The following is a 26,326-nucleotide window of genomic DNA, read 5'->3' as shown; positions in this document are numbered from 1 at the left end:
CACGTCGGCGGTAGGTTTATTTTGAAAGGGCACATTTTTTTTAACAGACGCTGCTTTTTAATGGAAATGAATGAATACTTTTTAAAGGAATTAGCTGCTTAGATGTAAGATTTGGTATTTACAGCATTTCCATGACATTGCCCAGTTTGCGTCATGTTAAATGAGTTCATTTGAGTCTTCTTTTTAGTAATATGTGTGCGCGGAGCTTCACTTTATCAAGATACACAAAACAAACAAAATGTGAAAACATTTTATTTCAGTAGTTTACCCAAATACATATTCAACAATTCTCTGCAAAATAAAAAATATACAGTCAAAATGCGCAAATAAATACAAATCTGTTGCACACATTGTTTTCTTTCTAGGCTGTAGTTTTACACCAGACAGTTCAAAATGAATTCTGTCTATGCACTTTGCAGAACTCATTTTAAAAAAGAGTACACCTGTCTTTTAAATAAAAAAAAATGTGGCCCAAGCGTAAGGTAAAAAAATATGTCTCCATCAAAAATCACTCCGGCTCATACTTTATTCCGGTTCTGCTTAAAATCCATTCATAACTGTTATTAAGAGCCTTTCAAAGGATCCTCCATTCAACATTTCCCGGCTCCCCCCCCCCCCCTCAAAGACTCTGCAACAATAGCCGCAGAAGCTGGTCCCAGCATCTGTTCTGCACAGAGGGAGGAATGATGACTAAACCATCTGCAACAGATTCAGTGTTCGCTTTGATGCCTTTCATCCGCTCTCGTACAGAGACAGGCGCCGTCCTGGTCGCTGCGGTGGAGAGGAGCCGTCGGGTCTCGTTTGACACGCGTTGTGAGGATTTGAAATGTGTGCGATGATAATCTTATCAGAATCAGAATATAGTTTATTGGCATTATAAGTGCCTGGCAGCATTTTCATTGCTGGGCAAGTTGGCAGAGGAAGAAAAGTTCAATCCTGATAACTCTTGTGAGTCTGTGGCTGTGTTCTGTCCACTGAGACTCATCCTGCACACGGGACACGTGTCGTGCTGTTGGAAACAAGGACAAATGAGACTGTAGATGGGTCCTCACGTATGTAGATAATAAATGGCCTATAAGTATAAAAAAATATATATATATATATATATACACATTTGACCACAGAAAATGTCGACGGGGTCTTCGGAACGTTTAAGTGAGGATCAGCCGTCGCGTAAAAAACTCTGATTTCAACAAGTAAGAGTCGAAGCTGAGCTGGCAGCAATCACACGTTATAATCGATGCACGTACCCGTTCCAGCCACGGCACTATACAGTCATTATGGAACAGGTGATTGCACGGCAGCTGTCGAACGCGCTCGTCCTCACGGAAGTCTTCTTTGCACACGGGACACTCTAAACCAGCGCCTGCTCACACACAAAGTGGGGTAAAATGTCTACACAAAACAAAACAAAACAAAAACCAATGCCGTTCATGCGAGTTTCAAACATTCACTGGAGAATATGTCATCTCCTCCCAGAGGGAGCCGACTGTCAGACGCCATCAGACTAAAAAGAGAACACCGTTTGTGTTACAGGGCCCATTTTCGATGAGATATTTAACTGTAATTTAAAACAAATACAAGAAGCGATGAGAAAGTAACTAAGTGAGAGAATAACAGAGATAAGGGCTCACCCACGTGTTCCTCTGTGATGGAGGTAAAGGGTAAAGCCTTTATCTGTCCACTTTCTGCAGGAGGAGGACCAGAGTTTTCAAATTGGTTCAACAGCTACAAGAGGAGAGAGAACAAAACCATTGTTAAATCGCTACGAGACCATCTGATGTGTATTCATGTGTTTATTGCTAAGAGAGTCTCGTCTTTTACCCGAGTGATGATCACATCAATACCGTTGTTACCCCAGGCATAGTTCATTGGACTGGAATGTATTACACCCCTGTAAACAAGAATGTAATGAACAAAAACAACAACACAATAAGCTTCGCCTAGTGATATGAAACCATTTCTCATTCTCACCATGGCGTCACTCCCATATTCGTCACGGCTGTGGGAGCAATCAATCCGTTAACTAGCTGCTGGATAATTCTGAAAAAGCCACAATCACAAATATAACAATTACAAAAGCATGATCTACAACCAACATCTGCAATTTGTCTTTGCTTCATATCATCCAAATATATTATTACTTAACACGTGATGATAATACTCTGAAAAATCACACCGCCCCTTTTCTCCTCGGACGTGCTAGCTTAGCAAAAGTTCATTATTTGTTGTCGACGTATCCGATTACATCGAGTCAACATTTAAAAGCAAATATTGCCCGTTAATATTTGAAGCACGTGAATACGTTTCTTCTTCACCTGTTATCCTCTTTGTGTTTCACAAAAAAAAACCTAACAGTCTCTCACTTCCACTGCTGAAAAACGTCTCACCCCTCTAACGTGGGTACCCCGTCACGGCGCAGCACAGGACCCCGCGGCTGCCTCAGGCGGGACCGCTGCCGTGACGCCCTTTCCTGTTCCCACCTGTTCTCTGCCTCTTGGTTGTTGTTGTCGGCGGGCAGCGGCGTTCGGTCCGAGGTCTCAGCAACGATTCCAGGGGTGAACAGTCTAAAGTACTCGGAGGGGAAGGGGAATCGCCGATGGTGACGCATGTCCTATTAATCAGACAAACAGAGGAGGAGGCAATCTCAGATCAAAAAGGTATAGATGGGTGTGAAATAGTTTCCTGGATCCGTTGGATTTCACAAATGACACTGACCCGAGAGGCTGGGCGGCTCTGATTGCTGGTGGAGGCCGTGGATGTGGACCCATCGGTGCTGCGTGAACACAGTGGACAGTAAAAGAGGCGGAAATTCAAACATTAACTTACAAGAATAATTATCCATACCATTGTTGGTCAGGCAGTTCCTCAATGAAGCCCGATTCACAGCGGGGGCAGGCGTAGTCCTACAACGAAAAACCACGTCAGTGTACGTCTAGGATACACTAACAAACACCGGTGCCTTGAAAATAGGTAGATCTAAACGGACCCTAATTCAATGTTTTCAGTAAAAGCTAGCTTTGGCCGTTGGCGTCTATGGGGTTCGCTAGCTGCCGTAGCCAAACCGTTGCAGTTCGTCGACACGACTGTGTTCACGATCAACAAAACTTCATACAGCCGAAAAAAAATAAAAAATGTATCCTTCTCAAAGTCGGCTGGCGTGTCTCTCGTGTCCTTACCGGCAAACGCGGACTGATCTCTGCCGAACACCGGTGGCAGAAGAAACGGCCGGGCCGTGAAGGAGCTTCAGCCATTTTTAAGCAAGGCGAAGGTTTGTGCGATACGACGGAAAGCGACGAGGGACAGTCGAGCCAAACTCAAAAGCGAAAACGTTCAACAGATAGATAGATATAATTCTTATCGATAGATATATAATTATTGGTAAATAAATAATTTAAAAAAACAGCAAATTTAGAACAACAAGACATTATACATTTGTCTATGTCAAATTGTCACTCCAGCTTTTTATTTTACACTACGTTACATTTCACGCTCCTATTCAGAAGGTGGCGGTAATGCGCCAGAAACTTTGTTTGTCAACCGACATTAATAAAAACTGCAGAAGAAAAAGCCCAAGGAAAATTCCTGTCGCGGAAAGGCCTTGTCGTATTTCGTCTGCGTCGATTACAAAATCTTTAATTGTTTTTTTCCTGTAACCTCATGGAGTCAGACGATGCCGGTAATTCATATTCACTAAATATTTAGCAGTTCCTCTCTGTGCAGTTGTCTTAATTTGAGCATTTGTTAACGTCATCGAGCTAACCTAGCTTGTTGAGTCGTTCTTTAGTTAGCTGACTCCTGTATCCATGTATTTTATTTACATTATTTACAGCTAGTGGTTAGCTGTCGGGGAAGCTAACGTTGATTTGTTTAAATGGCGAGCACTGTCTAAAATTAACTAAACAAATGCCTGACATCTCTTATGTCTACCCCCCTGTGAATTCGTGACGTTTGTGTTATTGTTCGGAAGAATACAGTCGCAGTAATATGCGACTGTATTCTTTGCCATCCCAAATGCTAGTTCTAGACAGGCAGTCGTTCATAATTCATATACTGCATTTTAACGTCTTTTCGTTGATTAGGTCGAGGAGGAGGCTGGAAATCTGGCCAGATACAGAAAGGAAAAGTGAACATGAATATTATCCGTCAAGAAAAGCTGATTGCAGAAAAGAAGAAAGAGATTGAAGCCAGATTGGCAGAGAAAGCTAAAATGTCTGCGCAAACAACGAGCAGACCCATGTCTCCAAGGTAATAACATGCATATAGATCTAGTAACATGGCACAGACATGTAAATTGCCTAATTAAGTATGGTGACGTCAGTCGGCGTTTCCGCTAACATTAGCGTTCTACTCTGATTCTAGGACTTCACCAAGTCATCTGGGAGCTTCCTCAAACAAGTTTGTAAATGATGGAAGCTTTTTTCAGCAGTTCATGAAGATGCAGAAAGAGAAACCCAACAATGATGCTGGTTTGTATCTTCATCCGCACAGTTGCAACAAGGTTACAGTCATAGTTTTATCATCATTCGTAGTCTTTTCTTAGAGAAACACTGATAAAGAGGCGTCAGGTTGTCTATAATAAGTGTACAGTTAGAGTACGTATTATATGTTTTTAATATATGTGTTTTGTACTCTTCTAGTCGCCACCAATGAAACCAAGAGTTCCTCAACCGTGGCTTTGTCACCCAAAGGAAATGCACTGCAAAAAAAGAGCGCTCTTGTGGGGAAGCGGCCTGGCCTTGCCATCAGCAGCATGCTCAGTCAGTTTAAGAACTACTCGCAGCCGAAGAAGAATCCTGTTCTCAGCCACAGGGAGAGTGTGTTTTGCTCTCCAAACGGTGAAGACGAAGAAGAAGAAGAGCCTGAATACTCCAAATTCTTAGAGATAAAAGGTAATTCAAGGCCTTTGCTTTTTAAGTGTATCTCTGGACAACTCCGTGGTTTGGGACATTTCAGTGCTTCGTCTGCCTGCTCCGGCCTGACTTTTATCATAGGTGCCCTTAGAGTAAATGTGCTCATACCCTGCTTAAAGTCTCTCCCCCAGAGGATTCAGACGCCAGACTCATTATTGACAAGATGGCCTCCTTTGTGGCGGAGGGAGGACTAGAGCTGGAGAAAAAAGCCCAGGAAGACTACAAGGACAATCCTGTATTCTCGTAAGTTAAAGGATATCATTGCTCATCTCTATCCATCGATCGATCGTTCATATATATGCACCAACACGAGTATGTCATTTTTATTTACTCTCTTTGCGTTGCAGGTTTTTACATGATAAGAGCGCAGAATATTTCTACTACAAAAAAAGAGTCGCAGAATTGAGAAAGGATTTCCAAAGACCTGATAATGCATCTGATCATTGTAAGTTTTCCTTCTATCGGTTTTCTCCGTCTTCCTTTCTGCTCAGAAATACTATTTACATGTGAACAGTTGTGAGCTGCAGGCCGACCATACGCTGCACACTGTGTAAAGAGAGCATATTGATCACACAGATGATCAATAGGATGTTCGCATACAGATCATGTCGTCTTTGGGTTCTCACTTCATTTGTGTTTTAGTAACCACATGTTGTAGTATTTGAGTTTGAAAGCAGTAAATTAAAGCATATTTAGTCCTCATTACTTAACCCTATATTGTGTTTGGTTAAATCTCAACAAGATACTACAAATGGAAAATAATAGTTTTTAACTACATGACAATAATATGTTATATTTGTCGTATGTGGTTTAATACGGTTGTCATTGTTACAGTAAAAGCCTCACATCCATGCAATTCCCCATTCACCAGCCCTGTCCCCCCCCCCCCTTGCTCCTTCCTCTTCTTATCCCCTATTGGCTCTAGACTGGTGGTGTGTGAGGGCCAGTTGAGTACAGTACAGTAGTAAAGTGTGAATTGAAAACCAGTACTGATAGGCTGCTTAAAGTCTCCCCCCCAGTGGATACGGGAACCCGGCAGATGGCTGTGAAGCCGGTCAAATTTGTTGCAGAGGGTGGTCCACAGGTGGAAGCCATCATTGCTCAGCACAACAGAGACAACGCTGACTTCAGGTCAGCCACTGTTTATAAGACTTTTTTGATTTTCTTGCATGTTTTTCCTGTGTCATTCACCTCATACAAAATATCTACTTTCTGTCCTTCAGTTTTTTAAATGACCACCAAAGTCCCGCCTATTGCTTTTACAAAGAGGACGTACGGGAGGCTGCAGGCCCCCAGAGATCTTTAGGGTCCGGGACGAACGTTCAGCGACCGCCTGCGCTGTCATTACCCCGAGTCGTTCCGACGCTGAACGCCGTTCCCCCACCCCGTGTTCAAGGGGCTGCTCCTCCAGTCAAACGGAAAAGAAAGAGTCGATGGGGGTCTGAGGACGATAAACTGGATTTGCCTATTCCTCCCATCATCGTCCCTCCAGAGATGACCGTTCCAGATCCTAACATGGTGTCTCTCTCTGGTACTTTGTTTTATAAACTGTTCTCAGAGCTGCTACCGGTGCACATTAATGAAGCCAGACTTCATATTGTCATCATATTGTTTGATCGTAGTTCATTTGTGTTTGCGATGATGTTTCAGCTCAGGACTTGAGAGGGCTTGGTTATAAAAAGGGAAAGCCTCTCGGTCTGGTTGGAGTGACGGAACTATCCGAGGACCAAAAGAAACAAATCAAAGAACAACAAGAGGTAAAATATATATATATATATATATATATATATATATGAACTGTACCTAAACCCCACCCAATTTATCAACCTAGACTCTCTCATAAGACGCTATTGTTGCACTGTGTAATCTAATGACATGCGTGATCGGTGTCTCTGTGTGTCTCCCATTGTTTACACGCACTGTAGATGCAAGAGCTGTATGAAATCATCATGAAGCACAAGCGCACAATGGCAGAGATGCAGATAATGTGGGAAAAGGCAATAAGAGATCACCAACATGAATACGACAGCGACGAAGAGGTGGACGATAGGAGCGGCACCTGGGAGCATCGTCTCCGACAGTTGGAAATGGAAAAGACTCGTGGTAAGCATGGCTCTGGGGGGGGGGGGGGTTTGTGGCTCCACAGCACGGGACAGCTTTGGATTGTCGGCTCCGGACGACGTAAGGCGACGTTCTCTGAAATCATTCTTGTCTTTCCAGAATGGGCAGAATCTCTGACAGAAATGGGTAAAGGCAAACACTTTATTGGGGATTTCCTGCCCCCCGAGGAGCTAGAGAAGTTTATGGAGACCTTCAAGGCACTTAAGGTCAGTTATTTTTTTGGGGGCTGAATTCTCTTATCCTAGAGCCTCACGGATGCCGCCGCGGCGATATGCTGTTTAATTTAGCCTGGCTAAAGTTAGTACCGTAGTCTTTTCTCTCCTCCCTTCTTCTGTCATTGTCTGCATGTGACAGACCCACGGGATTGCCAACATTGTCCTCTTGTTGTTGCCACTGCAGAGGAGGCTTTTAACCAGGGTCCTTTTTTGTTTTTTTTGTTTGGCAGCAGGATCACACACAAACACTACTCCCAAGGATTTTCACAAAAAAACCTTCAATTGTGTTATTGTTTGTTAGGGAATTTATTGTGATCCAGATCCACCAGAACCGAGTGATGAGCTGTTTTTCTTTCTCTAAATTCTTGTCAGAGAGTTATTTGTTAGAATTTTGACTTGGTTGAATGTTGTTGGGCCTTGGTGGTATTTGTCCTGCTGTGTGCCATTCAACGATCTGTTTGATTATAGTGAAATATCCCTCCGAAGCACGCAAGAGACGATGCTTGTTGTTTTACCAGAATGCCCTCTTTTGTCTCCTCGTCTTGCAGGAGGGCCGTGACCCAGACTACTCTGAATACAAAGAGTTCAAATTAACGGTGGAGAATCTCGGTTTCCGAATGCTCATGAAGATGGGCTGGACGGAGGGCGACGGCCTCGGCAGTGAAGGACAGGGGATCAAAAATCCAGTCAACAAGTGAGTGCACCTGCTCTGTTTGGGAATAATGCAAAAGGCATTCACCACGTTCTGGTGCTTCTGTGCCTAAAACCTGTTAAGGTGTATAAGTATTTGTTTATTTCTTGCAGTCTTGTTAACCCTCTTTAATCCCTCTGTGGCTGGAAGCACGTCTTCAGCTCATCCAGCCGCACGTCACACAAGCATTTACATTATTCACTACACACAATATTTTGTCAGAGAGAAATGGCAGAAAATTGTGTTTGGAAATTTTATCATTTCAAATTAACGCCTTGAATGTGCTGCTCAAAACGGCGCCGCACGCTCGATGTCCGACACACCACACTCGCATATTGCCCAGTCTCCTCTTGAAATGAATCCATAATCCTTTCTGCAACTATGTCCAACTAATATTTTGTTTTTGCCTCTCCGCGTATTAATATTTAATGAATGATTAAACGCACGTGGTTGAACTGTTGCTTCTTCGTGTTGAAAGATGTCTACATTTTGCTCGGGATCCCAGATTCTTTGGATCTGGCCGTTGTGCGTTTGTCTCTTAAATGACGATCCAGAATAAAGAGTTCTGTTTCACTCCAGGGGAGTCACTGCTATGAATGGAGCGGGGTTCGGAGTTGACCGTCCAGCTGAACTTACGAAGCATGACGATGAATACGATGCCTATAGGAAGAGGATGATGCTTGCTTACCGTTTCAGGCCCAACCCATTGGTAACTGTTTCTTGTTTTCCGTTTAGTCTTAATTGCACCAGTTTATTGCAACATGCTTGTTTTTTAAGCTAATGTAAACCAGCAACGTATGAATCTGCACTCATTGCTGTCCTTTCTGTAAAATTTTAATTTAATCCGCCATTTTCTTTCCACAGAATAATCCACGCAGGCCGTATTACTGATGAATGAGATTGTGTGTATCTGTGCTTCATCATGACTTAAGAGCTGTTTCCTGCAGCTGCCAAAACTCTGCCAGGCTGTGAAATGTACATTGCTTGCACGATAGAAATTTTAAAGATTGTCTGTGTAAACCAAGGGGAAGATTTGAACTGCTTCTGATTTGGATACTTTAATTGTTTAGAATTACTTCCTCCTTGTGTTTCAGTTCATTTCTGTAACTTTTAAATGTGCAGGACCTACGTGTCCTTGATTTCTCTCCTCAGTTTGTGCATTTGTTCTGTTTTCTTTCGTAGCTTGACTTAACTTAGCGTTCCCAGCTAAATAACACAAACCGCTTGTATAACCAATGAGCAGTTCCTCTCAACTTTAACACAACTCATTTTTGCATCCTGTTATGTGTCGATGTTCACTATAAAAATGTCAACTTACTGAAATGTGTGGTTGGGTTTTTGCAGTATTTCTATTTATGTGTATATTCAGGGTTAAATCAGTCGCAGCTTGGATACATTTCTGATAACCTTATCTTTGCTGGTATTCAGTCGGCGTCACCCTGTCAGGGTTTAGAAGAGTGAAACCAGACCTTCGGTTTGTCATTATTCTTAGTGAAGGGAGGTTGGCCGTGACACAGGATAAATATATCTCTGAAATATTAGCCAAGCAAGAGCCAGTCCGGTGACACAATCGGTCAAAAGCAGCTTAACCCGTAGCCCAGGCAAACAGTCCTGACCTGCTGTGTCCCCGGGGCATGTAGTCACCTCTGAGCTGATCGGTGGGTTTTAAAATGCTGTGCTCTGTTTATCAGAATTTACATCAGCATCATGAAATCAATTCTTAACTCTACATGTAAATTCACAGGGGGTGACTCTTAACACAGGAACATAGATAAGAAGCCAGAAGTAGTGCCACTTCATCCTCTCCCTGACTCCCGATTTGTGTCGTCGCCAGCTATTGTCATTGTGGTGCTTTTACTTTGTAGTAGACTTCATTATTCTCCCACATTTATTGTTGAAGGTTCCTGAATGTACCCTCAAATATGGATCTATGACACGGTTGACACAAAAATCAAAGTACTGTCGTAAGTTAAAATGAGTGTTTTGGCGTGTGACGTTAGAGCCGACGCTGTTGTTGATAAAGTGTTGCAACACATGGGAGCTTCTGGTTGGTCCTTCCTGACTACATGTGTCAACAACACGCATATAATGACTGAAAGCAAACAGATCAGCTACTGATGCGGTCTTTTCAGGGTCGTTACCCCGAAACTGCTCGAACTGAACTACGTCAGGTCCTTATCGCCAGCAGCTGCAATACAAGGTTTACATATTGGAGAGAGATCTAATGGATCCTTGCCTGCGTTTAACCATGAAGGGACTCGAACCCTCAATCTCCTGATCCGAAGTCAGGCGCCTTATCCATTAGGCCACATGGTCAACGAATAACGCAGCTTGTTAAAACACCTGGTGGTTAAAATATTTGCTCTTCATCACTTCAGTGACACGACAAGCACTTTATTTTAGTTATCTAAATAAATACTATTACTTAATGATTAGTTCAGGGCAGCTGGAGTCATTTGAGATTTGCAGTCATTGATCATTTTCCACTTTTGTTATCAAATGGAAAGATGCATGAAAAATGAGCAGTTTTACTTTGTAATGCTTTGAAGCACTGACGTCATTAGCCAGCGTGGGGGTTGTTAGCACCACCTCTGACCAGCCGAGCCTTCCGCTGCTAAATGCTTTCAACATTTTGTGAAAAGGATGAAACTGTAAAAACTAAAAACAAAGGTGTCGATTTTTAGTCTTAACAAGGTACCGTGGAAACAGGCCTGCAATGCGGCAACAATAATATTCAACCACGAAGGGACTCGAACCCTCAATCTTCTGATTCGAAGTCAGACGCCTTATCCATTAGGCCACGTGGTCAACGAAAACGAGGCTGTGGTCATTGATAGTCATTGATGATGTGCGGATAACAATATTGATCATTCGGGTGCAGAGAAAGGGATTCAATAGAGCGCAATCAATTTTTATTCATGTGTTTACCACACTTTATATTTTAATCAATAGCTTTGATAGCCCCGACGATGGTGCTTATCCATACATTTTAACAGTTCACCTTCACTAACCCTAAGCCTCATCGTCTACCCCAGTTCAAAAATGCCCTTAATTATCAACGGGATCAGGTGACGTGTTGACATTTTAAATTGATGAAGTCGCGTCTCTGACGTCACACAGACGCGTCAGGAGGAAAAGTTCTATTTGACGCATTAACGTATGGGGCTGTCATCGCGAGTACGGGGGGGGAGGTAAACAAGATGGCGACAGCCTGAGTGGAACGAGTCAGAGTCGGATAATTGAACTGGTACCTTGCAGGAGCCAAAATAAATGTTCGCTTTACCAAGCGTTAACACGAAAAACGAATTAAAGACTCGAATGGAGAACAGGGTTCGTGTGCATCTAGGTAAGACCCGGCTTCAGGAGTTAGCTAGCTAGCTTGTTGACTAGCCAGCTAGCTAGCGATTTAAATTGGGATCTGAACGGCGTGCTAGCAAAGCGCAGCTCGGGTTAGCTTGGATTAGCTGGCAGTCCGTGGAGCATTTCTCCGGTGTTGGGGACTGTGTGGAGTCAGTTTAATGTGTAATTCGGTATTCCGCTGCTTCACTGCTACCCGAAGTTAAGTTGGGTAAACGGTGATTTGTCAAAGTTAGCTAGCTGGTGCTGCATGACAACCTTTAGCTACATTTGTGTGACGACACATCAGACGGTTTTCCTATTTGTCCACCATTCAGTCTTTAACTTCAGGAATTTAGTCGCTTCTGTTGGGTTCAAAACCGCAATTATGGCAGAAGACGTGCACATTTAGGATAGTGCTAACAACAAGCGGTAGCATTTAGTGCAATGTTAGCCAATAGCTAGGTAAAAGGTGAGATCGATTAGGACATGTTTGTAAAGTGGGAGGCTTAGGGCCCCCTTGGATCTCACACATTCTACTGCAGCAGCATGCCGAATAAAAATATTCGTTTTATTAGATACAAAATGAAAACTTAGGAGGGTTCACTGATACACGGACAGACGCTTGCTTCACAGACACTCATTTCAGAAGCAAAGCCATGTGTGTGCAGGTATTTACAATAAAATTGAAATGCGTTTTATTTATTTATTTATTTCTTCTTCAGGCACCTTGCATTAGGAATCGTGGCGTGATGGAAGCTACCCGAGGATAGTTCGACACATTGGACGGCCCGGTCGATGACTGGGAGCCAGCCTGATCTCGCAGATCGTGCTGACGCTGCTGCTGCTGTCTGGCTGTGCGTCTCGTCCCTGGAGTCACTCCGGCCCTACATATATGCACACTGAGGAAAGCGATGCTGTAAGGCATGGATCCTGGACAGAAATGCTGTGCTGTATGGGTTTGAAGCACGACTGGCTGCCTCTACTTAAGAGTGCATGGTAACATATTCACATAGAGGTGATCTCGAGTTCAGTGGGGAAGAATATCACATTGGAATCACAATATTTCAACTCCAGGTGTCACAAATTTAGTATAATATGCACAGTATAAAGCACTAATTTGGCATTGAACACAATAGGCTTTTTTTCCCCCTGTTAAGAGTTAAAAAGGACTGATGTTTACAAATTGGGATTAGTCCCTCCTTTTTTCAACTCTCAGGGTTTATAGCTCCCTCTCATATTCAGTATTCTGTAATTCGTCTGTCAAATATTCAGCTCCGAGTTGAAAGGATTCCGCTCCAGCAGGCTTTTATAGCTGCTAGTTGGTGAACAGTTTTGCACAGACGGCTTAAGCCGGGGCTGCTGAGGTATCAGTCATGAGCGCCGGTGACCTGCATCACCTTGACTATCTAAATGAAAATGAACTGATGGAGATGGATACTTTCATTCATCGCATTGACTCTACGGAGGTCATATACCAGCCGCGGAGGAAAAGGGCAAAGCTGATAGGGAAGTACTTGATGGGAGATTTGCTCGGAGAAGGATCATACGGCAAAGTGAAAGAGATGCTGGACTCGGAGACGCTTTGTCGCAGGGCTGTGAAAATACTAAAGAAGAAGAAGCTGAGGAGAATTCCCAATGGAGAAGCCAATGTGAAAAAGTGAGTGGGATTATTTATTTATGTTTACCACGGATTGGGCTGACACTGTAAATGTGTTTTCTTTACTTTTCACTCTGACCTCTCACCTTTTATATAGTCATATTTAAGCGTTCCATGACGTCTTCTGTTTGGAATAGCTGGTTATTTTTTAAATAAAATGGAAACGTCTTGATAGTAACTCTCTGTCGTAATATGAGCTAAGTGATCTGAATGGGCCCCATAGAAATGTAACCCAACCTGACACCTGTCCTATCACGCTTGTTCAAATCTTCTGGAAGTTTTTTTTAATGAATCTACCGGTACTATCTATCACGTCTACGTCTGGAAATGTCTTACTTGCGTCCCCATTTTTCTTGCTGAGCATCAGAAGTTTAGTCACATAGTAGTTTATTAAATATTACTTTGTCTTTTTGCTCTAGGCTTGTGTTAATTATGTGGGAAGCTTTAGAAAACTGCCGAAATGAGTGCACACGGAGAAAGAAGAGCTACAAGTGATGGTAATTTAAGACCATGGTCGGTAGCTCGAGCTCCCACGCGGATCTGCAGGCTGCTGTCCCTTTCTAAAGAGAGCGTCGTTGTTCTGAATCCATACCTCCGTCACCATTGTCTTCACCACCTCTCCCTGGGTGACAAGCCAGGAACAGGGGCTGCTCTGTTTCATGGCGATGCGCCACAAGCTCAGTGGTTTTGTTGATGCAGAGCTTCAGGTGATTGTCGTTGCCCCACGATGCAAGTCCTATGTTCGGTAAAAAATAAGCTTCATGTGTAAACATTGTCTTTTATTCATTGGAATCAACCGTGTCGTGACAGTGGTCATTTCCATTCTCCCCTCCCGAAAAAAACCTGCCGTACTTCTTTTTAAATGTCCTCAAATGTAGACTCTGTGGTGTCTATACACAATATATATATATATATATACACATACATCCCTGAATGGCGGTAGTATCGCTGACTGAGTCTTTTCAGCTCCCTGCAACCTGCAGGCGTCGAACACCCAAGTTGCGCTGTGCGTATTTGAACTGCAGCCACTGCAGGAGGACTGCTGTCGTCACCGCTTGTTTTATAACTCGCGTTCCGGAAACGAGCCGTGACTCGGATGCTGCATTTTCAGGCACGTCATCAGTAGAGTAGAGATGACGCACGGCTAGCTGGGAGCGACGCTACTGTGCCTTCGTGTGCGCTCAATCGCTGTCTGTTTTTGTTTTTACCACGCAAAACTGGGGGCGATGCTGCTCGGCTTTGAAACGACAATGAAGGGAATTAAATCCAAACCCGTGCCTGCACTCTGGCTTCCATAAGGAATGACATGAGACATGACTGAAGCAAGATTCAAGCTTTTGGAGTTGACTTTTCAGTCTTGGTTCAATATGTGTGTGCAAGAAATTGTTTTTGTTTGTGTTTTTTATCAACGCTACTAGCTGCAAGCTAGTTAACCCGCAGAATTGCCTGAATGTAGCAGTGAGACGAATGAATCACCAGATCCTCGTCCATAAATGTGATGCAGAACATTTTCCTCTCTGAGTGTTTCCGGACGTCCGCGGCTTGTGCTGCTCGGCATCCTGATCCACATTCATCCTGTGCCCCCTAATCCCAACATTCTAATGAGTGTACAAATCTGATTAGTGGTCACTAAAGCACAACATGGTTCTATGAAGAAATGTGATATTTCTTTGCATTTTAAATGTATTTTAATTGGGTTTTTTTTAATAGAGAGATACAGCTGCTAAGAAGACTCCAACACAAGAATGTGATTCAGTTGGTGGATGTTCTCTACAATGAAGAGAAGCAGAAAATATATCCTTACGTTGGATTTATAACCTCTAACCTGTCAGATATGCAATATTATTCTCTCCCATTAAAATGTCTGTATTAATCAGCTTGTTCTTTTTTTAAAGCATCTCATTCTTTTATTTGGAAATCCCCTTGACTCCTAACTCACGTATATGGTGATGGAGTATTGCGTTTGTGGGATGCAAGAGATGCTGGACAGTGTCCCAGAAAAACGTTTTCCAGTATTTCAAGCTCATGGGTGAGTGTCTGTTGGTCTCCACGTCTCTGTGCTATATTTAGTTTGTGCGTATCTGCAGCTATTGCTCCAAGCCCAAAATTAGATCCAAGACCGCATGGCCTTAACCGTTAAAACAAGTCGCCGTAGTTTGTGAATGTCGAATCACTGTTGGAAAGCCACTGAGCTAAGCAATGAAGGTTCATCGGAGGGTTACATATAATTATAATACTCTCCAATGCTTTTATTTTAATGGTGTGGGGTTTTTTTTTTTTTTTTCAGGTACTTTTGCCAGCTCTTAGATGGCCTTGAATATTTGCACAGCCAAGGAATAGTTCACAAAGACATTAAGCCGGGGAATCTGCTGCTGACGACAGACGGGGCCCTTAAGATCTCCGACCTGGGAGTAGCAGAGGTGAGCTCAGGCTGCAGCACGATGGCCTTCACCCTTCAAGGATGAAAACAGCCTTAGCGGTAGCATGAAATATGTTTGTTTTTAAGCCTTTTTGCGCTGACTTTTCACATGTCCAATTAAGTTTCTAAATTTACACCTCTATTGCGAAAGACATCTTTTAAAGTGTAATGCTGTGACGCACCTTTCAGGCCCTTCACCCATTTGCAGAGGATGACACGTGTCGCACCAGTCAGGGCTCTCCGGCCTTTCAGCCCCCAGAGATCGCCAACGGACTGGACACCTTTTCAGGGTTCAAAGTGGACATTTGGTCTGCTGGAGTAACGCTGTGAGTAGTGAAGCTCTCAAGCTCCCGCAAGACGAGGATCGCTGTACATTTCGTGGCTAATCAAAGACGCGAGACGCTTTTCGATATGGATCTAGCGTTCGCAGCATTTGGTGACTTCCTCCTTCCTTTCGTTCAGATACAACATTACGACGAGTCTTTATCCGTTTGAGGGGGACAACATCTATAAGCTATTTGAGAACATCGGGAAGGGAGACTACACTGTTCCCGAGGAGTGTGGACCTCTCCTGTCGGACCTGCTGCGAGGTGAGTGCGTTTTGGTTAAATGCTGCACCGTGTGGATGAGTCACCGTACAAGGCAATAATTATTTCCATTCACGCTTCATCAAAGGACGCCATGCATTGATTTTAAGTTGGTAGTGAAAGATTATATATATATATAAAAACTGTAGAGCAGTCTTGAGGGGGCGATCCTTTCCGCGTGCGTCCAGGAGGTGGCGCTGTGACACTGAAAGACACCTTGGCTCCCCCCCCTCAATGCGGCTTCATCCAGACTGTAGAAATCCCTCCAGCCTTTGACGTAGTTTCCATTAATGTGGCGCCAGCGACGGAATACTAATCATTTCATCGTCAGACGTTGCTTTGCCCGGTTTAAATACGATCCTGCCTTTTGCAAAGTTCAACACAAAAAGAATCGTGAAGCATAATGAAGTTAAAGTCCATTTTTAGACTCTAGCGTTTCACCCTTCAGTGAATCTCAGCGGGGCGTATTGCTATTTTACTGCATTTCGAATCCTTTCATGTGGACTTCTGTCCATCGCCGTGAATGGAACGATTAGATATAAAAGCCCCCCCCCCCACCCCACCCCACCCCCATTTTGTGTAAGCGTGACGCCTCGGTGGGGATGACGCAGCGCCTAAGTGATGGTCCAGAATTACAAGGTCTAAAATAAGCCTCTGCTACAAAAAGGTGTCCTTCAGCAGCCGTCTCTCTGCTATCAGCACTCGGCATGCTGCCCCCCCCCCCCCCCCCCCATCTGCTGCTGGCACGCCATTACATTATTCAGTCTGGATACGTCCTGCATCACTGCTGCCTTATCACACTGACATTACGCTGCAGCCACAGACCAGAACGCTTCAACTGATTCCTGCCTGCGCGAACGGCGTTGGCGTTCCTTGAAATGAGTGTGACGTCGTCTGTTCGTGCCACAAAGTGACGCGTGTTGTGCTTCAGGATTGTTGTGACCATGTTTCTTTCTCAGGAATGCTTGAGTATGACCCGGCAAAGAGGTTCTCCATACAGAACATAAGGCAGCACAAGTGAGTGATCCGTTAGGAACCGTGTCATCGTTTACGGGCGCTCCTGTTGGCCTGCTCTTCTCAAACTTTCGTTTGCAATTGTCTTCTCCTGTCTCCCCCAGCTGGGTGCGTAAGAAACACCCCCCGTCCGAGCCCCCTGTGCCCATCCCTGCCAACGCAGAGAGCAGGGATCCTTGGCGGAGCATGACGGTGGTGCCGTACCTCGAGGATTTGCACGGCTACGCGGAGGAGGATGACGAGCTGTACGACGGCGAGGATGAGATCATATACACTCAGGATTTCACAGTACCGGGTAAACGTGAGCTCCGGACCTCCAGCGTTCACATTGTGTTGTTTGGAGGTTGACATTTATCGAGGCATTTTAATCTACAGATCACTTCTGCCTTTCATAACGCTCGTTTTCTTTTTCTGTGCAGTAAAGCGTATTCTATTTATAAGAACATAGGATTGTTTCACCATTTTTTTTTTTTTTATTTCATCGTGGAATTAAGCTCATTTGTGTGTTTAGTTCTGAACAGACGAAAACCTCATTCATGTATGCCGCTGCTGGTCTCGAATGTAGGTCGATGGAGAACATCCCCGTTCGTAGCCCCGCCCTCCAAGCGCTCTTATTGGCTGGCTGTTCAGCAGCACGAATCGACGCAGGGGATCTCTTGATTCAGAGGTCTGACAAAAGGTTGAGCTCTAATCTCGGAAACGCGGATGATGAAAGAGGTTTCTGGTTCCGCGCTGTGCATGAAGCGCCACACGTTGTTTCTTTGAGGTGATGATCGCCTCTTTATGCGATCGAATGTTCATCTCAATGCTTTCTGTCTGTCCCCCCCCCCCCCCCGAATTCACATCCGTTCTCTGTTGCTAGGCAACACCCAGTAATAATACTTGCAGCAGCGGCATCTAGAAAGAATGACGAACATAAAAAAAAAAACAAGTGGAGCTGCAGAATGTGAATGAAGTGATCTAAAAATAGCCCCTCTGAAATGGTTTTGGTGTGGGGGGGGGGGGGGGGGGGGGTTCCAGGGTTACCTCCCACACGCTGTCACTCAAGAATCCTTGCTGAATGAAATACCGGCGTGCAGGAGAAACGAAGCAGAAGTCTGGCCTGATCAGTTTTTGCAGGCGATCGACCAAAGCATCTGTTCAAGACCCGACCAGCAGGGGATTGCCCCCCCCGCCCCCCCCGCTGGTCGGGTACAAAATGGGTCGTAAGCGCCTCCAAAGATAGATTCTGTCTTCTTGGGTATCCCACTTGATTCACATTCAAGTGTTCACTTTTAATTATTTTTATTCTATTAAAAGAAGCAGAAAAGTATTGACATTAATTTATGCGGCTCCTCTTCTGGTGCTGCTGTGACGGATTATTTTTATAAATGTCCCTTTTAAAGAAATCGTGTGTGTTTTTTGTTTTTTTAGGACAAGTGGCAGAAGAAGATCCGGGGCACGTGGACTACAGTCCAGCTCGAGCCAAGCCGGTTTGTGTGAACGGAACAGATGGGGGGTCTCTGAACAGCAAGGCCAAAGCAGAGCGCCGGTCCTCCTCTTCATCCAACCCCTCGCGTAAAGGAGTCTCCACCGCCAGCAAGATCCGCAAGCTCTCCACCTGCAAACAGCAATGACCCCCCCCCCCCCCCCCCGGAAACAACAACCCACCTGGTGAGTGCGTCAACCGCTCCGCCTGAGGACACATTTTTTTACAGTAGGAAGTGCGAACAGATGCTGCAGGTTTAGATGCAGAGATTGGAGGGGTGAGATGAGAGCGTGTGTGTCAGGCGGCGGGGGGGGGGGGGGGGGTTCTGTGTTGCTATTCAGCGAGCAGCGCAGTGACTCACCACCGATCCCCCGGCACACAGTCACAAAAACTCGACCTGGCTCAAATGTATAAAAACGCTGCGTCGGAACCGAAGCGAAGGTTCATTCTCTCTCTGTCAGAAAAGCGTGTAGATAAGAGGAACGTGCTCGCGTGGATCCGTTTCACTATCGATCGACGCAAAGAACCCCGCGAACTCCGCCGCGCGGAGGAGAACCCGCCGATCGATGGGTCTCGGCGTTCATTCATGGCAGCGGCTGCCTTAGACGTAATCTCGTCCCCTGCGTTACGGGGAGAGGAGTTTATTCCACGAATGAAACGTTGTCACGTTTCCGAAGCGTCTCCAAACTCCATGTGCCTTTAAATCCTGCTTTACTAGATCAGCTTTTAATTAGGGCTGTCAAGCAATTAAGTTGATCTAAACGACGGCTTTCCATCGGTTCGTCAGCGACCCTCATATTGGCGCGGGCGTGGGGCAGGTTTGTGCCGCCCCGCGCACACGCCGACTTAACGGGTTGTCCTCGTCTTCCAATTCCCACCCACAGTTTGCTCTTTGAATCTCTCACGCACGCACGTACACACGCACGCACGCACACACACCACTCGGAGCGAGGCTGAGTGTCGCGGGTGCTCTGCAGAGGAGATGCTGTGTATTCATTTGTTCAGGCGATGACTCATCCTGGATGTGATGATGATGATGATGAAGGGCTGTGGGATGTTTCGCTCTTTCTCACCCCCGGTGATGAATCTTTCCGCGTTAGCGACATGATTAATACTTTCTTGTTTCTGACTCTGCGGACTTGCTTTTGCTGTGACTGAAGTGAGTCCAGTAATATTCCCTCTCTGTCGTCTCCCAGGATTATCTGTGCCCGGAGCCCTCGCCGTCTGACGTTGAAGCCCCGCCCCCCCGGACCACCGGCCTGCAGTGTTTTGTGGAAGCGGGACGAGAGACGGGACGAGCAGGACAGCATGAAATGGTGTTTGAGCTCTGAGACTGACGGACTCTGAAGATGCTGTTTTCTTTCTTTGGGTTATTTTTTTTTTCTTCTCCGACTCCCGTCATCCAGTTCTGTTCTCTCTCTCTCTCTCTCTCTCTCTCTCTCCATGCTCCCTCAGCGAGCTAGGTGTCGCACCGGACTTTAAAAAAAAGCCATCACTCGTTTAACCCCCGTTACTTTGAAGTCTGTTTTTACAGAACCGTAATGGCCGTTTTTAACAAACATTGTGACGCGTAAAAACAATTAAAGAGGCAAAGAAAAGTCAAAAGTTCTGATTAATTCTATCTTTAGATGAGAGTAATTATGCGACGACCAGCAACATTAAGACCTGCATGCTGTACAGAGCTGGGGAGGAGGGGAACGCTCTTGGTTTGTGGACGGACCGACGGACTGAATCTTTGTGTTTTTTTTTTTGTTTTTTTTTGATTTTCATTTCGGTTTTTCTTTTTTTTTCGATGAATATTTTTTTTTATTATTATTTATATAAAACGAGTCCCACACAGGCTGCTTCGTCGGGTGATCCTTTCTGTTTGACGTTATGTCCTCTAGTCTACACTCCGCCACTCGATGCTGCTGAGCTGCAGGCGGTGTGTCGTCACCGTAACCCAGTTGCCTGTTCTCCAGTGATGCTCTTTGTCTCAGTGGGCGCCCCCCCCCCCCCCCCCCCCCCAAGCAGCTTAGCCCATCCTAGGTCCTCTCTGAGAATAGAGCAGGGGAGAGCCTCTCTGCTCGGCGAGACGCGTGGTGAGAATGAAGACGTGTCACGCGGTCCGGAAGGCGTGTTTCGGCGTCGCTTCCTTTTCTCGTGATGCCGTTTTCACAGCTTCACGCGGAACTTGGCCCGACACGACGCACATTAGAGGCGTCGCGATTCGGCAGGACGTTCTCCTCCTTCAGTTTAATAAGTGGGGGAGCCTTGTTCATGCTGCAAGGATGCTTGGGTTTTAAATAATGCATGTCGGGGTTGCTATAAGGGGCGGCTCCCATGACCCACTCGTGTAATCCTAGTCTGTGGCAGACGGAGGAGCTGTCTGAGCGATAACCAGTAATCCTGGGATGATTGGACAGACGCAGAATTCATTGATTACACAATAATTCCGTCCTTCCTGGAACCAGAGCCGTAAGAAATCTGGAGCGTCGAGGATGTGTGTCGTTTCTTAGAGCGCGAAGTTTGACAAACACATTTTGTGCTTCATGTCCTATTTATTGTAAGAAACAAAAAATTAGATTATTCTAAATAAGTAGTTTTAAATGTTTTTTTTTTTTATCTCAAATCAAAAACAAAGCGTTTCTCTCCAATTCTTTATTCAATTGTTTAGAAATATGTGCTTCATTTTTAAAACAGTTGGAAACTGCTTACCCCCCCCCCCACACACAAACACACACACACAAAAATAATCAAGACACTACGTATGCATATTTAGGGAACTGGTTTTTAACACAATTTGTGCTTTAGTGGAACTTGAGCAGTTTTTTTTAGACAATGGGGCACCAAACAAATCAACGGCCTTCTGCTTGGGGGGGGGGGGGCGTCATCGTGGGACTGCGTTTACGCTGGTGCAACCAATCTGGATTACATTCCCTCCAGTAATCCCGCCCTGTTTGCAGCTCCGCTGTTATTCCCGTGCGTTCTGGCTGCAGGGTTTCTCTCTCACGTTGCACCAATTCAAGAAATACGTGCCTCTTTTTGAAGACTGTAGACGACCTAGGTTTCATCTCAATGCCGTCATCCCAGAGGTCAAACACTGATATGATTGTTGGCCGTTGTCGTCGCGCCATTTGATGACCGTAGGAAGGATATAAGGTCACCAGGCTGTTCTTTTAATAATCCCGTTCTACCGAGCTGTGGGAGCAGACGAGCCTTGCGAGGCTCCTGTTCCAGTCTCTCTCTCTCCTCGGCAGCGTCCAGACCGCTGATGCATCGCCCCACGGAAGCTCCTGGAAAATACTCAAACAGCCCATAAAAAGGGGGGGGGGGGGCATAAAACCTCTTGATGGATGTGTTTGCGTCCGGCTGTGTAATCTCCAGCGTCCCATCTGTTTGAGATTAAGGATCGCGTGTGCTGATATATTAATGAGGCAGGATAGTGGATGCCTTCTTTTCTTTTTTTTTTGTTTCCCCCCCCCCCTCCACAGTCACTGTTGAGCTTTTTTTGTGTCGCCGGATACAGAAAGCTTTTTATGGAAACATTTCCTGGCAAGATCGATACGAGGAGGACGCGCGGTTTTTAAAATGCTAAAGGAATGGGCGAGAGAAACTCTCTGTTGTCTTTGTGTTCACGCTCACACGCACGTTGGTTGGACACAGACGAGCATGCTGAAAATTCAGTTCAATCTGAATCTCTCTCTCTCTCTCTCTCTCTCTCTAATGATGGGCCTACGTCTTTTAAAGCTACGTGGCGAAGCGGAGCTTCGGGATCACATCACATGGCGTCACAGTGGAAATCAAGGTCTGAGCGGACAGACGGGCCGTCGGGAGTGTCCTCGCTTTGAGTCGACTTTTGCACCGACTTGACTTGGAAGATGTGTCCGAATTTTCCGGGGGGGGACGGGGGGGGGGACGAGTGTTTGAAGTTTCTCTTCAACGCCGGGCGATGGATTCAAAATGAAGCCGATCCGGTTTAAGTGAGGCCGAAGCCCGGCGAGGACGCCTGAGACGCGGTCAGCACCTGCTCGCTGCCTCCTTGGCCGAGCGTCTCGCCGCCGTGCAGGTCGCCGTAGAGCCTGTCTTCCAGCGTCTCGCCGCCGTGCAGGTCGCTGTAGAGCCTGTCTTCCAGCGTCCCGACCAGCTTGTCCGCCAGACTTCTGTCTCTCTGCTGGGGGACGGCTCGACTGCTGTTGTTGTTTCTGTTGTCCGCTCTTGGGTCCGTCTCCGTGGAGACTTGGCGGCCCTCGCCCTCGCCGGTTGACTCCGCGTAACTCCGGGCCGGGTCGGTGGCTCCGGAGGTCGTGTCGGCTGTGGCCTTCCCCGAAGCTCCTCCCCTTGATGGGCCTTTGTTCCCTGCGCTCTCCGCGGCTGCTTCCTCGGAGGCCGCCACCTCGCTGGCTTCTTCGTCCGCCGCGCTGGCGATGCGTGACAGTGTGCTGTGGTACTTGGTGTCCAGAGGGTAGCCGGCGCTGTCGCCCCTCCTCAGCGGCGTGAACCTCTGCCTGTCCAGAGACGGGGAGTACCGGCCCCCGGCGCCCGACCCCGGGTCGCTGTATTGCTTGCGCCTCTGCCACTGTTTCCGCAGGTGAACTCTGGATCTGTGCCTGGAGCGCGTTGGACACTCCTGCTGGTCGAACTGCGGATCGTGGCGGAGGAACTCGTTGAAGAGGGCGTCCGTCTTTTCGTCGATGCTGTAGTCGCGGCGGCGGAGACGAGGCTGGTGAGGCTTCATCAGCGGGGACCTGGGCTGCGATTCTGGAGGTTTCTGCGGATGAAGGGACTTCAGGAGTTGATGCGGTTCCTGGAGGGCGAGCGGAGGGTCGCCGCCGGTTTTAGACATCTTTGTTTTCTCCTCCGTCTCTGCGCTGTCGTTCATCTCTTCCTCCAGCTCCTCCTGAAACAGTTTAGCCTCGACGCTCTCGCACACGGAACCTTTCCTCCCGGAGCTGGTGAAGAACAGCCTCCTCTCGGATGCCGTCTTCCCCCGAGGCGCTCCGGGGGCCCCAAACAGCCGCGTTTCCTCTGGGGCCTTGGACGGCGCTTCGATGGAGGCGTAGCCGCTGTCCATCTGGAGGAGCTTGCGGTTCCCCGCCTCGCCCTCGCCTCCGACGCCCCCACCCGACAGCCCTCCGTTTCCTCCGTCCAACAGCTCTCCGTCTCCCTCGGGTTCATCGTCCAGGTCTTGGGACAGGCAGCTTTCCAATCCAGAGCGGCCTCCTGCTCCGCAGGGGGGCGAGGCGCTGTCGGCATCGCTTCGGATGGACTCCCGATCCGTGCTGCTCTGGTCTGAGGAGGCGTATTGCTCCAGGGAGGCTCGCAAGCTCCAAATGTCTCTGTACAGAGAGGGAGGAGCCTCCGCACTCTCCTGGCGAATCATGGAAAGAGATGAGCCCGAGTCTGACCGTCCTCTTCCCTCGGCTCCCAGTGCCACCTTATCCCCACCGTCCAGCTCTGCCTCGCTCCTCTTCCTCCCGTCTGATCTGATGAGTTCCGCCTTTGTTCTCTTGACCATGGCTCCGAAACCTTCCTGCACGGCGGCTTCTCCTTGAACCCCGAACAAGTCGTCGTCTTCTGCTGATTCCAGCTCGACTCCCGTCGCCTCTGTTCCCGTAACTGCACCCGACTTTGCTTCTTCTTCCTCCAATTGATTCCCATTGGATGAGGCGTGCTGCCTTTGTCCATGACGCGCGTTTGTTGGAGAACCAAGCTCCTCTCTTCTGGCGCTGCTGATGCTTCCCAGCTCCACCATGGCCTCCAGTTTTAACCTGCACAGGTGGAAAATCAGTTCGTCACTATAGTCAGAAAATGGCCTGGCGCCAGTCGGGGGATCGTGGGGGGAGGAAGTACCTGCTGAGGAAGGACGTGCTGGCGGCGGCTGGGTGAGGCAGAGACTCGGCAGACAGGGACTGGAGTCCACTGGTCTGGGTGGGAGTCATGGCCTCGTCTCGGAGAGGAGGGGAATCGTCTTCATCGTGATCGGTGGTTTCGCTTGCCGCCCTCTGTCTCTGGAAGGGCCTTCTCTTCGGAGATCCTGTTTGGAATGTGACATTTGCATGAAAAGCCGCCGCCATGATCATTTTTGGCGATTCGAAGGCTCTCCGAGGGCTTTTCTAGTTTTTGTCATGCGATGTTAGATATTGTTACAAATGGCTCTTTTAGTCATCTCCTTTTATTTATTCAAACCTTTGGCATCCAGGCTGGCTGCCCGATGGCTGCTGTCAAACTTCCACCTCCTGAAGTAAGGCCCCGCCCCCTCCAAGCTGGCATGGCGCCGCAGTTTAGAGAAGAAATGCAGCACTGAAGTCTGGCCTGGAGCGTCGGTCAACTTTCCTCTCATCCCGATCGGGCTCTCGGCTTCTTCCCTGTCCTCCGTCTGACGGAGGAGATATAAAAGAGAGGAGGTGGAAGGAGGTGATGAGACAGATTAACCGTGACGGGTGGAGACAAAGCCCTCGGGGGCGGGGGGGGTTCAGAGATGAACATGACGACTGCTTCGAGCTCCTGCGATGATCACTCGATGACTTTCGAGTGGGAGAAGGTGCGACTCACTGTCCGTGACCTTGCGTACTGTCTCTTCATGGCTGACGAGGCCGGTCTCGGCCCCCGCTCTAGAATGGTGGAGTGGTGTGGGTCTCCGGGCAGGCCGCCACTGAGGCTCTGTCCCATCCAATCAGAGACTCTTCTCTCGGTGGGCTGGGAAAGAGAATCCCCCCCCCCCGCCACGGATTAAAGGTGAGAAAGCAAACCGGGTTTTTGGTGGGATCTCTGCGAGGGACATCCCAGCTCGCGTCTTCCTCACCTGGTAGATGGCGAGGGGCGGTTTCGGCGCCGCGCTCTCGCTGATGTTGACGGTGCTGCTTTCTGTGGAGTCGCACTCCATGATGGTGAGGATCTTCATGTCGCACGGGGAGGGGGGCAGGTGAAGGTGGGTCAGACGGGCCTTTTTCAGGTGGTGGAAGTCTCCTTCTGTCAGAGTGTACCTGAAGAAGATGATGATGAAGAGAATCGATTCACGCTGAAGAAGATCCGTCGCGACTGTCTTCCTCACTAATATTCCAAATCTCAGTAATCCATTACTTCAGGCGGCAGGGCAACATCTGGATACCTGCGTGCCTTATCCTGAGTCGTCTTGTCCTGCTCGTAAAGTGCAGATTCGTTGAAGGAGACTCTGCGGCCGGTCGATCCGGTGGAGACGAATCGCTCCGACTCTCCATCGTGACGGCTCGCAGCTGAGAGGGCGTCCGAATCGTCCAGATGGATGGTGATCTCTGAGGACCCCGGTGGGACCGTAACGAACCCAGGGAGACGAATGAGAGGGTTCACAAAGGCTGTGAAATGCGTGGACTTTCAAAATAAAACCTTTTACCTTGGGTGGGCTGAGAATCCTCGGCGTACGTGGTGTTTGTTTTCTCAAGATCATCGCTGGCTCTGAGGAGGGTGAATAAGTTTTGCTCATCATATCCTCATTTCATATTCAACACTGCCCCCCCCCCCGCCCCCCCCCGGTCCTCGCAGGAGTCCCACACCACCCACCTGGAGTAGCGTCGCCCCCCCGTGCAGCAGCGGTGACAGAAGAGGAGCAGCAGGGCCAGTAGGAGCAGCGTCCCTGCAGCAAACACGCTCAGCAGCACCAGCAGCAGCGCATAGTTCTCCCCCCGGCCCGTCGACACGGGCACATCCTGGTGGAGAAGGAAGGGAGGCCAGGGCCCCATGCTCATAGTGCAGATTACTATGTGGGATGCGTAGTTAGCATTTGAAATTAGCTCCACCATTAGCACCAAGATTTTAAATCCTTTGTAGTTTGTACATTACCAGATATTAAAACGAGTATGGTATTTTAATTTCAGCTCAATACTTAAGTAAATAATAACAGCATCAAGCTAAAAATAGTTTGTACATGTTCATGATAAATCTTTT

General features: G+C 47.2%; 4 protein-coding genes and 2 non-coding genes across 8 annotated transcripts; 2 read left to right on the top strand and 4 right to left on the bottom strand.

The window, feature by feature from the left end:
- Positions 1-270: 270 nt before the first annotated feature.
- On the bottom strand, positions 271-3,276 carry LOC137904948 (E3 ubiquitin-protein ligase RNF126-like). 2 transcript variants are annotated; one of them, XM_068749167.1, is made up of 9 exons: positions 3,180-3,276; positions 2,848-2,906; positions 2,719-2,776; positions 2,391-2,614; positions 1,975-2,043; positions 1,825-1,894; positions 1,635-1,728; positions 1,251-1,366; positions 271-1,009 (listed from the first exon to the last, which is right to left on the bottom strand). In XM_068749167.1, the coding sequence occupies exons 1-9, from the start codon at positions 3,252-3,254 to the stop codon at positions 875-877; spliced, it is 900 nt and encodes a 299-aa protein (XP_068605268.1). In that variant the 5' UTR covers positions 3,255-3,276; the 3' UTR covers positions 271-874. The 2 variants fall into 2 exon arrangements, with proteins under 2 accessions (XP_068605268.1, XP_068605269.1); XM_068749168.1 differs by having other exon boundaries at positions 2,484-2,614.
- A 290-nt stretch (positions 3,277-3,566) lies between these two features.
- Positions 3,567-9,257, top strand: sugp1 (SURP and G patch domain containing 1). Its single transcript, XM_068749158.1, has 14 exons — positions 3,567-3,679; positions 4,083-4,248; positions 4,363-4,469; positions 4,641-4,892; positions 5,033-5,156; positions 5,261-5,358; positions 5,921-6,044; positions 6,137-6,444; positions 6,564-6,670; positions 6,839-7,016; positions 7,134-7,240; positions 7,798-7,943; positions 8,520-8,649; positions 8,805-9,257. The coding sequence occupies exons 1-14, from the start codon at positions 3,661-3,663 to the stop codon at positions 8,829-8,831; spliced, it is 1,893 nt and encodes a 630-aa protein (XP_068605259.1). The 5' UTR covers positions 3,567-3,660; the 3' UTR covers positions 8,832-9,257.
- Positions 9,258-10,183: 926 nt separating this feature from the next.
- Positions 10,184-10,256, bottom strand: trnar-ucg (transfer RNA arginine (anticodon UCG)). Its single transcript has one exon. It is a non-coding gene; the product is annotated as a tRNA-Arg (tRNA).
- Positions 10,257-10,675: 419 nt separating this feature from the next.
- On the bottom strand, positions 10,676-10,748 carry trnar-ucg (transfer RNA arginine (anticodon UCG)). The gene has a single exon. It is a non-coding gene; the product is annotated as a tRNA-Arg (tRNA).
- A 1,516-nt stretch (positions 10,749-12,264) lies between these two features.
- stk11 (serine/threonine kinase 11) lies at positions 12,265-20,265 on the top strand. 2 transcript variants are annotated; one of them, XM_068749162.1, is made up of 10 exons: positions 12,265-12,936; positions 14,647-14,730; positions 14,876-14,965; positions 15,224-15,356; positions 15,545-15,681; positions 15,818-15,945; positions 16,902-16,959; positions 17,061-17,251; positions 18,370-18,609; positions 19,621-20,265. In XM_068749162.1, the coding sequence occupies exons 1-9, from the start codon at positions 12,653-12,655 to the stop codon at positions 18,570-18,572; spliced, it is 1,308 nt and encodes a 435-aa protein (XP_068605263.1). In that variant the 5' UTR covers positions 12,265-12,652; the 3' UTR covers positions 18,573-18,609; positions 19,621-20,265. The 2 variants fall into 2 exon arrangements, with proteins under 2 accessions (XP_068605263.1, XP_068605262.1); XM_068749161.1 differs by having other exon boundaries at positions 17,061-17,257.
- Positions 20,266-22,382: 2,117 nt separating this feature from the next.
- On the bottom strand, positions 22,383-26,121 carry LOC137904714 (voltage-dependent calcium channel beta subunit-associated regulatory protein). Its single transcript, XM_068748917.1, has 7 exons — positions 25,943-26,121; positions 25,776-25,837; positions 25,515-25,677; positions 25,209-25,389; positions 24,593-24,782; positions 24,257-24,440; positions 22,383-24,174 (listed from the first exon to the last, which is right to left on the bottom strand). The coding sequence occupies exons 1-7, from the start codon at positions 26,119-26,121 to the stop codon at positions 22,383-22,385; spliced, it is 2,751 nt and encodes a 916-aa protein (XP_068605018.1).
- Positions 26,122-26,326: the final 205 nt, after the last annotated feature.

Source organism: Brachionichthys hirsutus, chromosome 15, assembly GCF_040956055.1.
Source record: "Brachionichthys hirsutus isolate HB-005 chromosome 15, CSIRO-AGI_Bhir_v1, whole genome shotgun sequence".
Lineage (NCBI taxonomy): Eukaryota > Metazoa > Chordata > Actinopteri > Lophiiformes > Brachionichthyidae > Brachionichthys > Brachionichthys hirsutus.
Note: the sequence above shows the minus strand (reverse complement) of the source record. Positions and strands in the feature narration are given on the sequence as shown.

Excerpts from the sequence above, each read along its gene's own strand:
- stk11 (XM_068749161.1), top strand. The coding sequence starts at position 12,653 with ATGAGCGCCGGTGACCTGCATCACCTTGACTATCTAAATGAAAATGAA. Across the intron at positions 12,937-14,646 it reads GGAGAAGCCAATGTGAAAAA|AGAGATACAGCTGCTAAGAA; the intron begins GTGAGTGGGATT and ends TTTTTTTAATAG. Across the intron at positions 14,966-15,223 it reads CCAGTATTTCAAGCTCATGG|GTACTTTTGCCAGCTCTTAG; the intron begins GTGAGTGTCTGT and ends TTTTTTTTTCAG.
- sugp1 (XM_068749158.1), top strand. Across the intron at positions 6,445-6,563 it reads TAACATGGTGTCTCTCTCTG|CTCAGGACTTGAGAGGGCTT; the intron begins GTACTTTGTTTT and ends ATGATGTTTCAG. Across the intron at positions 7,944-8,519 it reads ATCAAAAATCCAGTCAACAA|GGGAGTCACTGCTATGAATG; the intron begins GTGAGTGCACCT and ends GTTTCACTCCAG.
- LOC137904714 (XM_068748917.1), bottom strand. The coding sequence starts at position 26,121 with ATGGGGCCCTGGCCTCCCTTCCTTCTCCACCAGGATGTGCCCGTGTCG. Across the intron at positions 25,390-25,514 it reads ACTCAGGATAAGGCACGCAG|GTACACTCTGACAGAAGGAG; the intron begins GTATCCAGATGT and ends CATCTTCTTCAG. Across the intron at positions 24,441-24,592 it reads AGCCAGCCTGGATGCCAAAG|GATCTCCGAAGAGAAGGCCC; the intron begins GTTTGAATAAAT and ends CATTCCAAACAG.
- LOC137904948 (XM_068749167.1), bottom strand. The coding sequence starts at position 3,254 with ATGGCTGAAGCTCCTTCACGGCCCGGCCGTTTCTTCTGCCACCGGTGT. Across the intron at positions 1,367-1,634 it reads CATCACAGAGGAACACGTGG|GCGCTGGTTTAGAGTGTCCC; the intron begins GTGAGCCCTTAT and ends GTGTGTGAGCAG. Across the intron at positions 1,010-1,250 it reads TAGTGCCGTGGCTGGAACGG|CACGACACGTGTCCCGTGTG; the intron begins GTACGTGCATCG and ends TGTTTCCAACAG.